Source organism: Gavialis gangeticus, unplaced genomic scaffold (genome assembly GCF_001723915.1).
Source record: "Gavialis gangeticus isolate Ggan-Ray unplaced genomic scaffold, GavGan_comp1, whole genome shotgun sequence".
Classification (NCBI taxonomy): domain Eukaryota; kingdom Metazoa; phylum Chordata; order Crocodylia; family Gavialidae; genus Gavialis; species Gavialis gangeticus.
The window spans coordinates 14,266,482-14,281,669 of record NW_017729016.1 but is presented as its reverse complement, the minus strand read 5'-3'; the positions used below and the strand labels follow the sequence as shown (position 1 = coordinate 14,281,669).

General features: G+C 41.3%; 1 protein-coding gene across 1 annotated transcript in view; it reads right to left on the bottom strand.

Annotated features, from left to right (window-relative positions):
* Positions 1–15,188, bottom strand: part of FAM20C (FAM20C, golgi associated secretory pathway kinase) — a 115,741-nt gene that overhangs the window by 92,566 nt on the left and 7,987 nt on the right. Inside the window, exons 2-4 of the mRNA XM_019512606.1 lie at positions 14,547–14,584; positions 13,294–13,518; positions 3,126–3,204 (exon numbers count right to left, since the gene is read on the bottom strand). Of these exons, the coding sequence (XP_019368151.1) occupies positions 3,126–3,204; positions 13,294–13,518; positions 14,547–14,584 (342 nt within the window). The remainder of the gene's footprint in view (positions 1–3,125; positions 3,205–13,293; positions 13,519–14,546; positions 14,585–15,188) is intronic.

Here is a 15,188-nt window from a genome sequence, read left to right as displayed (position 1 = left end):
CAGGGGGCTGGACTCGATGATCTTCAGAGGTCCCTTCCAGTCCTAATGTCTATGAATCTATGAATGTAGGTTAGACTGGTACACTGAACTTCTGTACAGTTAGCTGCACAGCCCTAGGGCTGGGAAAGCCCGGCCGCCAGCCCCAGCCATGGGACTGTGCTTTTCCTACCCCCCCACCCTGGCACTGGGCTATTTTTAGCACCCCCCCCTTCCCGAATCCTGCAAACCGCTCTAGGTGTTGCTGGTTTTATCAGCATTTGCTGCTTCTAGGAGCTGAACAGGTAAGTATTGGTGGGGGGAGGGATGGGAGGAATAGGGGAGTGGAGTCCCCCCGCCAAACCTCCCTGCAGACCCTGCAAACACCTTGACCCCATCAAACCCACCCAGACCCCAGCAACTGCCCATGAATGCTGCTTTCCTTCCCACCCCTCAATGGACACCACCTTCCCCCCATCCCTTCGCAGATTTTCAACCACCCCAAGCCTACTTGCCCCCACTTGATACCCCAAGCCCTCTGCTAGCTTCCTCCCATCCCAACTTCCCTTAGATTGGGTAGCCATTTTAAAGCAATCTAACCTCCCCACCACAATGTCTGCACTTAGCCATAACAGTCATAAAGGAAACAAATACTAGCAAATGCCTTTAATAAAACCCTGCAGTATTCCACAGTGATCACCTCAAATACAGCAATGTTGCCATTGGAATATGTAGCACCTAAAAAAAACAGTTTTGGCATGCTGCAGCGCTTCCTTTGCTACACATGTATTTAATGCAAAAATCAGTTTAAAATAGTGTGTCAGCACCCTTGAAATCAAGCAGAAGGGGTGATTAAGATATAGTCATTTTCTGCTATTGTTCTGGTGGATAGTGGTAATTGCTTCTCTATATAGGAAACTGGCTATACATCCATTGTCATCCATCATCTTGCCAGTGCTGTATATAGTGCAGCATAAATGGTAAACTTTTGATTTAACCTCATTCTCACAATTACAATGTCACGGCAATGATAATGATTTAAAGTACCTGCAGCTAAGCCAATGGAGAAAAGACAAATATGCTCAAACATATAAAGCTGCCCAGGAAATAATTACACATTAAAGACAGCTGGGCTATATCAGGGTCTCAGTTTCCCGTTTGTAAATTGTAATAAAATGCATCAGATTCTGCTTGTTTGAAAGGGGAAGGGAGGAGACATGAGCCTACATCATGATATCATCCAAACCTATGCTTTCATAACTCTGCAACTTGGAGCAGGTCCACTTGGGGGAAAGTGGGTTCTTTGGCATCATCTCTCTTCAGATGTGGCAGCATTAACTGATGACGGCTCCTCTCAGTACACTATACCTTCCAGGGGAGCTAAGGAGCCCATGGGAAAATGGGCTGGAGAATGCTATGTTTGGGCCTTTGTACACGCCACAAAATTGGCCTTTAAAGTGGGTTAAATGCCCTTTCGCACTGCTTTAATGGTGTTGCTGTTTGCAAGTTCAGAGACATATTGCGCCTTAAATGACTTTATGTGGGGGCCTGGTGTAAAATGGGACTTTGCACAAATCATCAGTCCATTCTGAGGCACATGGGACTTGCTCATGAATTGCAGGATACATGTGAATAAGGAGGACATCCCCAGATAACTGAGGTGAAGGAAGCTCAGCTGTCCGGCACTTGTGGAGGCCACAGGAGGTCTGGTCTATCTTAGGTTCTCATATGGCCTCTATGAGTTAACCGTCAGAATGTCTCCATCCTCGATGCATTTACCTTCACCACACACCTACGGAGTATATTATTTCCTTTTCTAATTCCCTTTTAAAAGACAGGGAACAGTCACAGTAGGCGCATCTACACAAGACGCTACGTTGCTGTAGCAATGAGCTATGGCGACATAGTGTCAGCAGGCACAAATCATGACAAACAGCAACATCGTGTCTAAAAATAACCGTGTGCCATGGGCACAGTAGTACTTTAGGAAGCAAATACTAAAGGACTGCACAGTACCAAATGAGCAGTCAGGTGCACATGTTGACGTGCCCAGTGTGATTAAAAGACTTGCCTGAGGTCAGACAGGGATTCTGTATCTATCTTTAGATAGATCTCTAGATATCAACCTGTTTACTGGGCCATCATTCCCAATGTATACAGCACCAATATACATTCGAAACCACCCATTCTCTGCTTCCTTATTCTTGTATGGACCTTCTTAAAGGAAATTAGCTGAACACCCTTACAGTGGGAATAAAGAAAGGAAACAAAGTTATTATTCCAGTGATACCCCTGACAAAGATATTGAGTAGCTTCATTAAATATTTTGCAGCCTCAAGCGATTTGACTAAATCCTGTACAATGAGCACACTGTCGTTTTCATTATGACAGTGCAAACACAGAGAGCTGGATTCAGAACTCACTTACACCAGTTTTACATCCGTGTAATTCCACGTACCTCAGTGGAATTACTCCTGATTTACATGGCCAGGAGAGCAAAATCACTCCTGTGCTATCCGTTTCTTTCCCTCGTCACTCTTGTTTTGCTATCTGAAATAATCTCCACAGAGAAACTCATTTTCATAGCTACAATATACTCTCAGCAAAATAACTATACAGCTCACCTCAAATACAAACAACAATATATCAAAGAATGAAATTATATTTATCAAACAAATGCTATTTATTTCTTCCACTTTAATAAATCTGTTCTGAAAACGCAGCCAAAACTCTGTTCAAAAGAAAGCAATACAGTACAAAATACAGGATCTGGGAATACATTTCCTTTTAATAAAGAACCACAAACTAAAGGAACTTTGAACACATGCTGTATTTTTGAGTGGAAGAATTCATAATGTGCTGGACATTCTGACAAAACCATAAAATATCCTCTGTCGTCTCAGATCCCATCCAAAGTCCAATGTAGCAGTGGAAAGACTCCTACTGACTTCAGTGAGCTTTGGATAAAACTCTGAGTAAGCCAAAATGCATCAAGATCCTTAACTTGTGTACAACTCATACTTACTGGAAAATGTAGCTAAGTAAACTCTAAAACATAAAAGGCATTTTCAGAGATAGCTATTAGGAAACTAGCATGCCCAGGCCATTGGAAGGCAGTTTTAAAATGAGCACAAATATTTATTACTTACTTCATTGGTTTAAATAACGCTTGTCCATAATTTTGGAACGTCATGATCAGTTTTAGTTGAGTGCCTCCTGATTTCATGGCTGTGGGGAAAAAACAAAACAATTTAAAATTACCACATACGACTCCCCTTACATTCAACAGTCGCCTATTGATCTATCTGGGCCCCTCTACACATTATATGAATGTGTTAATCATGGCATAAATGGCAAGGGCACCCAATTTAAGGTGCCATAAAATGGCAAACCAGCCATAAAAGTGTTCCACAAAAAATGCAGAGTATTTTTATAGCTGGTTTGTATTGCACCTTAAATTGAATGTGTAGTAGGACAGGGACTGCCCCAGAACTGGTGCCAATAATCAGCCCAGAACAGTCCTAGATCACAGTGGGCTGTGGGCACCCTGCTTTCAATTTGCTTGTGTAGGAGGAACCCAGGATCCTGATTCCAGGTTTCCCACGCACTAACAAGTAGAAAGGGCACATCTGGGATCCAGTCACTGATTCCCAAGTCACACTTCCTGCCACACCATGGTGGCATGGCAGGGATCAGAGCCCATGGTATCTTTAACCAAATGTATCTTAGGGGGCCTCTGTATAGGCATTTATATTGCTATCATCACTGTGGCATCAGATCATCAACATGCACACATCCAGGGCAATTCTAAGCATGGACAAAGAATGATTTAGTAGGTGAGTAGGGGTAATACACTGTAGTGTAGGCACTTAAAGTGGCCAAACAACACCTGCATCTTGCACTGACATTTTTACCATTGGCTCAGTACTACAAGCACAGAAACACTGGCTTCAATGGCAGTGCTATACGTAGAGTGTTTGCAGAAACAAATCCTTCACCTGTCTTACCCTCTATTTTCTTTGGACTTGCTACTATGAAAAGTGCGCATACTGGAGAAGGAGAATAAGGTGTGTCTTAAGAGGGCAGCAGAACCCAAGCTGCACAACCAGATAAGCAACATCCAGCCCTTAATTAAAAGGCATGAACAGGTCACAACTTCTAGTCTATGCTATGATTAGTTTAAGTATCTGTTTCTGAGCAATAAGTACAGGTATATGTCTCTCATGTTCTTTATGGATATCACCTGTGAAGTCAATAGGTAGGTACCCACTTATTTCAATGGTATTTGGATGCGGCCCTACATTAAGAGGCATGTATGTGAAAGAGAGGTGACCTCTGGAAAGTTTTAGCAAGCACAAGGTAGTGACTGCAATTCAAAAATGTTGACCACTGAGAGCCATTTAGCTTAACTCTAACATACACTTAATTCCCAGTTCCAGTGATTTAAGAATTTAAGGCTGACATTTATTTCTAGCAAGTCTGCACCATTTGGGCAATATCATGCTAACAGTTGGACAATAGTATTTCTAAACTTAGAATGATCATTTTTTGTCAGAATGAGAACAAATGTAACTTAAAATATGCATTATACATGAATACAAGAGTTTCAAAAGAGTACATCTCCTTTGATGATACTGTTACTTAAGAAAGATAAATACATGCTCCAGCAAACCATCTGCCCTTTCCCCCAGCCAGGAACCCTCCAAAAAACTGAAATGACCCAGACCCTGACTTTTAATTCATTTCCACATTCTGAAATACTGCTCATGTCAGTCTTCGCAGTGTGTGCAATTCAGCCCTTGTAAATACTTCCTCTGAGTGATCAGATAATCCCTTTCGTTAGAATTTGGACAAAAACGGTATAACTTGAAGTACTACATGCAATCTCACATTATCTTATTACACAAATTTTGTCTTAAAATTGGACTCATTCAACCCATGTAACTTGTACATTTTTCCCCCTTCCCAATCCCATTAGCTGCACATCCTTTTAATTACTCCAGTCTGTGCCTTATTACTGATAGGTCACCAGCTCTCTTTCAGTGCTTGTAATCCACATTTTTGTAACAAAATGCTATGCAAATCTGGTCAGTTTAATTACTCTTCCTCTAGAACAAAATCCCTCCTGCATTGCCGGTTTGTTGACCCCTGCCTTTTCTAGCATTACCCATCTATCCCAAAGGAACAAATAAATAATTAGAAATTAAAGGGCATTAAATAACTCTCACTGTACAGGTATAGCAGAAACAGACGGTTTTCACATATTAAATTTACTCTTCTGATGAGCAAGCCATGTCTTCAGGTGCCCCAGAAGGGAAGGAGGTATAGGTACAAGTATAGGTTGAGCCCTGAGTACAAATTAGAGCAGGCTCAAGGCTTCTCTCACATATGCTGTCAGTACATGTAAGCCAAGAGATTCTCCATGAAAGCCCAGAGTATCACTCTGAGTTAGAGGACAGGACTGCCTCCATTCAGTTAGATCCTCAGCTTCTATAACCCTGCCTTGCTCCACTGACATCAGTGGTTAGAGTCCATGCAACTTCATTGATGTCAACTTGGGGCCAACTCCTGCAGTTCTGCTCCCCCTTACAGACAATAAGAATCAGTGTTTAAAAAGTGATGTCTAATCGCCTCTGTCCATGTCAAGCTGATTTCTCACACTATCAACTGAACTCTCCAGTCGTAAAAATCAGAATTCTTAACTGATCCAAGCGGGATGATATAGACCCATTACAGCTGTGTGTGTGTCGGGGGTGGGGGTGGGGATTTCCAATTCATTTCAGGGAGGATTGTTTCCATTGGGACAGGCCAACTTTTGATACATGATTGGGAAATGGAGAGTCTTAAAAAAAAACAACCCAAAAGAGGCAGAGATGGAAGAAAAAGGGGAGGTTCAATTCACCAGGTTCTGAACACCGTTTGGGACACTCTAAGGTTACTAGGTGGTTCAGCCATGCAGAGTAGGCCAATGGACACTTTGTTGGCTAACAACCAAAGATTTGGCAACACTAATGGGGAAACCTTTATGAAAGAGTCATGAAATATGGTTCTGACTGGTCAGACACAAAGGGAGTGATGTCCCAACAGAAGGCACTAGCTCAGCTAGTCTTTGCATTAGAGAAAGTCAGGTGAGAATACAAAAGATCTTCATGGCCTATTGGTACCATCCTATTGGTTAGAGATTCATGTGGTTGCAACCTTGACTGTTCATTGATGGAGTTCTGTGCCAGTGCTGGTGCTAAAAGTGGATTTTATATTTACAATGGCCAGAAGAGCACCAGGCAATTTTGCAGGGGCGGCTGTACGTGAGCAGTGGTTCTAGAAGGATGCAGTGAATGCAATCTTCACTTGTTTCTGGAAGAATGCATCTTCCCAGGAAACCTTCTGCCCATGGTTCTGTGCAAACTCACACTACCCATCAGTATGCCCCCCAGCATCTTCATCCCAACACTGATCTGCACAGATCTTACCAATGTATACAACACTAAATACCATTCTTATAACTAATGCAGTGCAGTTGTCCTGCAGTACATACGGATGACTAAAAGGCATGCTCTGAACCCAGCTGCTTACAGTCCAAGGCCCTCATCCTCCAGATAGTCACACATGAGCTTAATTCCATGATTTGTCCCATCAAACTCAATGACACTACTCATAAGTTTTTAAAGTAAGTGTGTTCATGCATGTTTGCAGGATTGGAGTCCAAAAAGTCTGCTGTGTGGAAATACCCAGACTTGCATGTATGGATGCAGTTTAAAACAGTTGCTCCCAACCTCATGGAGACTTTCTGCCCAAATGTCAGGGTTGGATATTTTCCTCTTCTCTAAAGATTAAACTCACAGGTTGGCTTTTTAACATTTTCTTAAATATATTTCTTAAGGAGAAGAGAAGAAAAGTCCACTTCCCATGTATGTTGCAGTTCAGACATGTCCCTTTTTATATTATCCCTAAGAATAAGAGCCCAATTATGTTCCAAAGCCTTGTCTGCTTGTTTGGAGATGCCCTTGAGACTGTAGCTACTATCGAAATAAAAATTTCATAAGGATTTATAATACACCAGATTAGAATGTACAGTATTCAGAGAAGTCATATGATGACACTAAGCCATTACAGCTTGTCATGTCTCTGATCAGAACACTAAGACATTTCTAAGAAGGCCTTAAACTGTAGGGCTGTTCTGACTCCAAGGGTGTTATCCCATCTTAATCCAAATCCACATTTTAAAGAGTCCCCGAATGAACATTTCTGTCACAGACCATGAACAGCTCTGGAAAAGTCCTCCAAACTCACTGGTGCCACAGAGTAACTCTTCCATCCATTCTTGTGCCATGACTACACAAATTTATATAGTGCTAAAAATACATTCCACTACAAATAGTATCAACATTTCTAAAGAAAGAAGTTGAATGCTAAAGCTTAATATTCTAGTGTTAATCTTTCCTGTCAACCAGCATATTGCAAGAGTGCTATGGCCTGATCCAAAGCGCTCCAAACTTCAATAGGCTTTGGAACAAGTCTTCAGTGAAGTCTGTCCTACTCATCATATTGAGGGGTTAGGGACTTGTCTAAAGAGCATTAATGCCCCCAAGACTTTTTTTTATTGACTTTGATGGCTTCTGCATCCAAGCTGTAATGACCTCAGCCACAGAGATCTGTGGTTCTTCTCCCATGCGCTCCCAGTCCTCAAATTTCCTCTGCCTATTCTTTCCTGAAAGCTCAGGAAATCCACATGTTCCTTAAGTCCTGTACCTCTCCTGTGTAAAGACTTTCGCATAGCAAGCATATGAGACAGGTGCCACCATCCTCACTAAGTGAGATGTTTTTTCCTAACTTCCTTTAAAGGATCTGGTTTTAACCCGTCAGAGACAAGATACTGGGTGGAACAAAACACTGCTATGATTTGGCTTTGCTTTCTTATGTCTTGCTGCACTCCAACTCTCATCTTGCCAGCCCATTCGGATTCTACACTCTTCAGGTCCAGACATTTGTATTTGTAACGCCCACACTTTGAGCGTTGTTTTAAGTCATAATAGTCCCCACCATTAAAAATGACAGAGGCATTACCCAAACACTAAATATCAGCCTAATCCCCTTGTTCTTTTCCAACACCACCAGGAAGAGATAAAGGGCTACTCTGTAGCACTGTCTGAAATTCATTTCTTTTGTCAGGGTCCAGCACACAGTATTAAATGTACTTATGCAACTGCTGACATATGAGAGAGATGAGACTAAGCCAAACCTCAGGATGTGGTAACCTCTGAATGAGGGAAAGTTTGGCTCCCTATCTGGAGTCCCACTTTGTAGCCCAGGTCTAAATCTAGCATAAACACGTTGACCCCGTCTGACAATTAATGGCCTGCACAAGTTCAGAGACTTGGAGGAACACATTTGCAAACTTTCAAGTTTTAGCCACCTCTTAAATTGTTCTTGCTCTGCCCCAATGGCTATCTAACTTGTAAAGGTCTCCCTCAGTTAAATCAAGACAATAAAGGCAGTTTCCAAAGGGGAGGAGATCTGTTAAAACATTCAAAGACTTTGTTGTACATTTTTAAGGCCTCTTTTCTTTTTTTCTTTGGGCTGTAAATTTAATCAATCGGCTGATTCTTGGCAGATTCATTGTTCTCTTATAAAGTAGATCAATGGTGCTATATTTCATCACGTTTTTCACACATTCCCCAATGCATTGCTTCCCTGCCTTTGGAGCAGGTATTCATAATTATATTTAGAGCCAGAAGTGAGGTTCAATATTCAGAATATTGCCTTTCTCTTATTTTGCCACCTTTCTTCCCCTCTTATGCTGCTTCTCTAGTGTCCACCTTGGTTAACTGCACCATTTACTCTGCATCAGTAATTTTGTACACCAGCTTTCCAATTAATGTCTGCACAAATTGAATGCATCATAGACTTTAGAAAGGAACTGAGCCAGGTAATGTTCCCAAAGCCTTTCAACCAGGGAATTAAAAAAACACCCCAGATACCTATTCTGCTCACATTTCATCCAATAGCAAAACTCCTTTTGATGGTAATGGGAAAAGGATTGGGCCCACAATTACTAAACCAAGGCATTAAGTGCCACACAATGTTTGTAGTTAGACTGCTGGAGCTGCTGCCAGGATTATGCACGTACATTTGGTAAATGTGCAGGAAATGGCTAATTAGGGTCATTTGTGCATGCAATTAAACCATTACAAATGCAAACAAGCTGTGCAATTGTGCATGCATTTTGTGCCTCCACCTCTCCTAAAAATACGGTGCTAGCGTTCAAATGAAAATAATAATATTTAGATCCCAGTCACTGAAAATTTGGCACTGAATTAAGTCATAATATGCTTTATACCAAATGAGAATGAGAACAGGATACACAGGCCACTATTCATATTCTTTGCTTCAAGCTGTCCTTAACCCTGTACTTTTGAAGGCCACCTCTGGGTGTCACTGTGGGAACTGAATGGAGCGTTCATAGTCCATTTTCCATAGTCGCATCAATGGATTTGTTCTATTTAAACTATAACCTCAAGAAAATGTCACCTTGATGCTCTCTGCTCTTGTGAACTTTGCAGTAATTGCTTCTGTCACCATTTTCATTTTAAGGGAACTCTGTAGGTTACAGAATCTTGCGAGCAGGTTTGATTGATCCTGAGCCATCTCTGTGAACATGACTCCAATTATTAATGCAAGCTGAGCAGGGAAATCTGACTTGGCTGAAAGCGGTTTAGCTATAGTTTGGGTTTAATTATGGAACGCGATCAAAACCTCTATGTCAAAACCACATGAGCCTATTACAACCTATATGGAACCAACCAAAACACTACCAAATGTGCTTTACCCAACACTCCTTGCCCAGAAAAGACTGGGTAAGTTCATAGGTCTTTTCCTATCCTAGCCAATGCTATAGATGTAATTGCACTGAGTGGGGGGAAATGATTCTTACTCCGTATGAAGATTTCTGTTGATTGTATCCTTTGAACTGGTAGTCATTGCACAGATGCTTTTCAGAAAAAAAGACAACCAAAAGAATCAGGAAACTGGAAAATATGCCAGAGCATGTAAGACAATATAACAACTGTGTGTCCTTTAGTAAAATACATTAGACTTGTGTAATCAATTCATATACTTTGGAAATCTTGTTGGTCCTGTGCACTAGAAGTGAAACTTGGCAGGTGCTATTGTAATACATGTTATTAAATCTCTTAAAAATGTGCAGTGTAAAATAAAACATATAGCCCTGTCTAATAAAAAATAATAATAGTTTCCTCCACTTTTTTTCTCCTTTTTTGAAAACTTGACGATAACCCTGGTCACAGAGGAAGAAAATATGGTTTGTTCTTTACAGTGTCCTGTCATCTTAGGCTGGCAAACTTCCTACTGTAGCCAGGATCAGGCAGTACAATTTTGATAAGCCTTCCTTCAAAGACTAGCATGGCTTCATTTCTGGAAACTAGTTGTTACTTCCCTCTTCAAAAAGTGCTATCTCTTTGTCTAATGCTATGCATTTAATATTTTTGTCCATGAACATTATGTGCTTTCATGGGTGTAAATTAAAATTATTCTTTAACATTTTGACTACAGTAGCATCTTAATGCTCCCAATCCCACCATGCAAAGCTCAGTCTGAACACGTACCAGAGAGACAAGCCCAGAAGAAATACATCATGTGATAACTCATAGTCCTATGAGTCTGCAGCACCTTTCCCTCATTGATTTCCAAGCTCTGTCTAACATATAATTAATTAACGCCTCACACTACACCAGCATGAGACTTAGAGTGAAGTCATGGCCTCAGGGAAGGCAGTGGCAAAAGTTCGACTGACGTCAATGGGGCCAGATTATCATTCATCATTTTTATTACAACTGTTTTGCCAATAGGTTAACTGAAGCATGGACAGGTTAAGCAAAAACCCCAGGAGTACAAGAGTAACTCAGTAGCTGGAACACAATTCAGCCCTATTACTCCTGATTCTCATTCCCCTCCTACACCCACTAGCCAACGCCGCATGACAAACGACTGAACATTTCATTCTATCGCCTGTCTGATAAGCACTGCATTACGAACACATCTGAGCATGCTGCAAGCCGTGGTTTTCCTCTGCACAAACAGCATGCACGGTATCTAGATCTTGAAATGGGGAATGGAATTCAGTCTATTTTGGAAGCTGTGCTTCATCAGTGCAGTATAAAATGCTCTGACGGTCCCAAAGCATTTTAATGCAACGCACTACAATAAATCAGAACATGAGTGGTCAAGGGCTTCGGTGCAAACTCTTCAAGAACCTGGGGTTAAACAAGGTTGTTGCACAGGTTCAGGGCGACACTGCAGATTGCAAAAGTGATAGCACCATTCTGCAGGGTGCATGATGAGAGGTAGGAAAGAGCACCGCTTACGTGTCTTTCTCTTCCATCTCCTGATTGACAAGCGAAGAGTGGTTTTAACATGAGCACTGTAAGAAGCTACCTCCACCCTCATTCAAATACAAAAGGAACATTCTGTACATCATCCTATACTGAGTGGGCTGGGAAAGACGAACGTCATATCAAAGTGAAAGCCACCTAGAACTTGTTCCACTGATTGTAAATTATCCCTGTTATCCTGAGGCCTTGGCTGAAGGATGAGTAGCACGGGATATTATCTAAAAAGAATGTCTCTCATTGCCATGATGTGAACTGAAGGGGTGAACGGTGAATGGCTTTGGTCCCACATTTGGGTTCTTAATCCCAATCCAGTACAAAATCAGTGCTCAGACTCTTTAAACAAGCATGTGTTTGGGGAACCTAAGCCTCTTGTTGATCCTTCAGTGCATTTAAGCTGGACAGCTTGTGAAAGCAACCCAGGTTTGAAAACTCCTCCTCCACAAAGTACAAGGCCCACGTGAGTCCTGCTGAAAGCTATGTGGTGGTTCTTTACAAGCCGGGTGGATTTTCAATCACATGGCACTCTGCGCATCATGGCTCCTACTGTCTTGGTTGGCTAAATTAACCCATGCTTTATGCTGTCAAGGCCTGCTCACTCCTACTGCTACTCAGAAGTCTGTGTCGTTCCTGAGATGGAATTGTAACCGTTAGGCCAAGCCGTTCTACTTTCACTTGGGCAAAACCTATTCTGAAGCTAATGGAAATGCTTCCAGAATAAGTTTCTAAGGCCAAGGCTCAGTGACCTTTTCCAGCTGTGCTGATATCTATGTCTATAGCTATATAGCTATATTTACATATATAAAGAGATAGATATATATATCTAGATAGAGAGATATCTCTATATAGATACGCGGATATATAGATATCTATATCTATCTATATCTATCCACGTATCTATACAGATATATAGAGATATCTATCTCTCTAGCTGATCATCATTTTTATGGAGCTTCTACTATTTCATCTTAGTGAAATTGTGCAAAGTACTGAGCAAGGTTGCATTTAATGTAATTTGCTTCATTTTCTGTGTGCTCTGAGGCATGTAAAAACCACTGAACATATTGCAGCTCTCAATAGCCGGGAATAAAATTACCTGAATTTATTTAGTACACCAAGGAAGCTGTTTTGTTTTCTTTTTCATTGTACCTATAAAGCTCGATTCAAGGACACCTAACTATCGTTAATCAACCGCTGTGTTTCACATTGCTTAAAGACATCCAATGGTATCATTTCACTAGTGGATTTACGAGCAGAGTAAGCAGAGCTGCCTTCTGCTCGCCATCCTGATACCCTGATGTGCGTTCCACTTTCCCTGAAGTCAGTGGTAGATCTGGCTTTGCAAACACTGCAGCTCTGAGTGTTAAAGCCACAGCAGCAAAGCCTGCACAGGATGGAGTGACTGAGACACCAAACTGGGTTACTTCGCTCTTTAAGCCTTCCTTGCTGGTGAAGGCATTTCTCTTCATCTTTCTCTCTTTACAGATAGCAAGATCTTCACTGAAAGCAGAATTCAAGAAAGAGGGGAAATACCAGACGTATGCAGAATTCTGGCGTGTTGATTTGGTTTTCTGCTTGTGGTTTACACAGCCCAGTTAGCTACTCTTGTTAGAAATATAAGCCCTGAAGTTAATGGGTGTACCCCAGGGATAGATTTGGCCCACTATACTTTGCAGCTGGGATCCTGCTAGAGCACTCAGCAATTCAGGTAATATGGAACTGGCAATATGCCTTTATAAAACCTCTTTTACATTTAACTAGAAAAATCAGTGAAGGCTTCTATGTAGCTGGGAAGCAACGTTTCAAAGACACCAAATATAAGTCATCAAAACACTTTCATTAATATAAAAACAGGAATGACATCTCGGACAAGGAATAAATAGTCACAGAAATGGCATTTATCTAGACCTACCAACACTTGTTATCTTTTGGGAGACTAGGTCTTGTAGCAAAGCCTCAATTGCAGGGTTATGTCTGGAATACAGCTCGTACCGATTGATACCAATGTGGAATTTCAACCAGTTTGGGTAGGAATCCACAGATGTTTCTCCAGTGGGTAAAAATTCTTCATCTTCGTTACCTTCATTTTGCCTACCACAAAGATAGGAGGAGATATGAAGAGAGAGCAGTATTACTACTATTTGCAAAGAGCATCACAAGAGAGTGATTCAGAAAACAATGATGTGAGAAGCAAGCACTGTAAATGGGAGACACCGGCTTCAGTTTGTCCCTGATGCCAAGGATGCAATTGAGGGCCTTCTCCCACTTCGGTAAAGCCACCAGGAGCTTTGCCACTCAATTCAATGGGAACAGCCTCATGACCTAAATTATTAAAGCCTGGTCCAAAACCCATTAAAGGCAGTAGCAAAGCCTCCACTGATAGGTGGGGACACTGGATCAGGTCCTTAGGCAATGGTACAACTTCGAGCTCAGTCCTGCATTTCAGAAGGAGAGCTCCAACAAATGTGACAGAGATCCCGAATATATATCTTTAATCCAGAGAACGATTATTTTTTTTTAAGTAACATCCTACTTATGGTGGAATGGTTACAAAGAAAAACAACTTTAACCACACATCTTTATTTAACAATATGCCCCAAAAAGAACTACTGCAAAAGTAACTTTAGATTCTGCAGCCATATACGTCTTTTTATATTCCCTGGTGTAGTTAAAAATAAAAAAAGGGCAAATCACTTCTAAGTACTTGCTAAATAAACATGCTAGCTGTTTTCACCATGAAGCGTCTACAGGGAAGGTAGCTGGGCTCTGAGTTATTGTTGTCTCCCAGAATTTCATAAATTAATGTTAGCTGCTATATTGAATGCTAATTGCATAAACCTTGGGGAACAATAACTAGTAGAAACAAGTACAGCAGTCAGTTAAATTGTAGACATGCGACACTTGGACTCCTTACCCATTTGTTATGCTATCATATGTCTTCATGCCAGGGCCAGCTGTACCTTTAGTCATTATACTCCATACATAATTGTCAAATGCTCGTGACAGCAATTTTTTTCCCAGAGAAACTGGGACTGCTCTAAGCCGGAGCAGGCTAAATGTGATTTTAATGACTGAACATAGAGGGCCTATGTGGTTCCTGTTAAGCATGACATTGCACGGGAAAATATTTACAAGATTTTAAAGATTCAAATCAAAACTACTTACTCAAATGCTTGGCAGAGCTTTTGCGTGGTACAATGCAGCTGTTTAAAAATTACAGTGTCTGTGCTTGAAAGAGGGTGCTGTTGTATTAGGGACAAGTCTTTCGATTTCTCAACCATTCATGTTTCTAAGCATTGCTTATAAATCAGTGGGGCGGGCGATTCACAGGCAGACCAAAATGCAATCAAAGTTAGGCAGAACGGCGGGCTGTGAAAGGGCAAGAAAAGATTTTGCCCAGAAAATGTGGTGTCAAAAAACAGGCCCATCTTGGGGTTTAAATCCCATTTGTATGTGCACATTGCCCATGGTTTTGTGACCTTTGAAGTCGGGCCCTTGGCTTCAGAGAAAAGTTAATATTTGATTACCTAGTCTTACATCCTATGTGTGTGGGGGGGGGAGGGGAGGAGAGGAAGAGGGAAGAGCAAGGGGGTGGTGGGGGGAAAAAACAAGAAGTCTAACTCCAGCATGTTTATTTCCTATAGTCCCTTGTGACACCTAAAGCCTATCACTTAACCTCCCATTATATCAGAAACATCCGTTACTCTGGACTTGGAAATGACTTGGTATAACCTACATGTATGTGCATGTGTGTGTGTGTGTGTATGTATGTATAAATGTATGTGCATGTGTGTATATGTGTGTGTA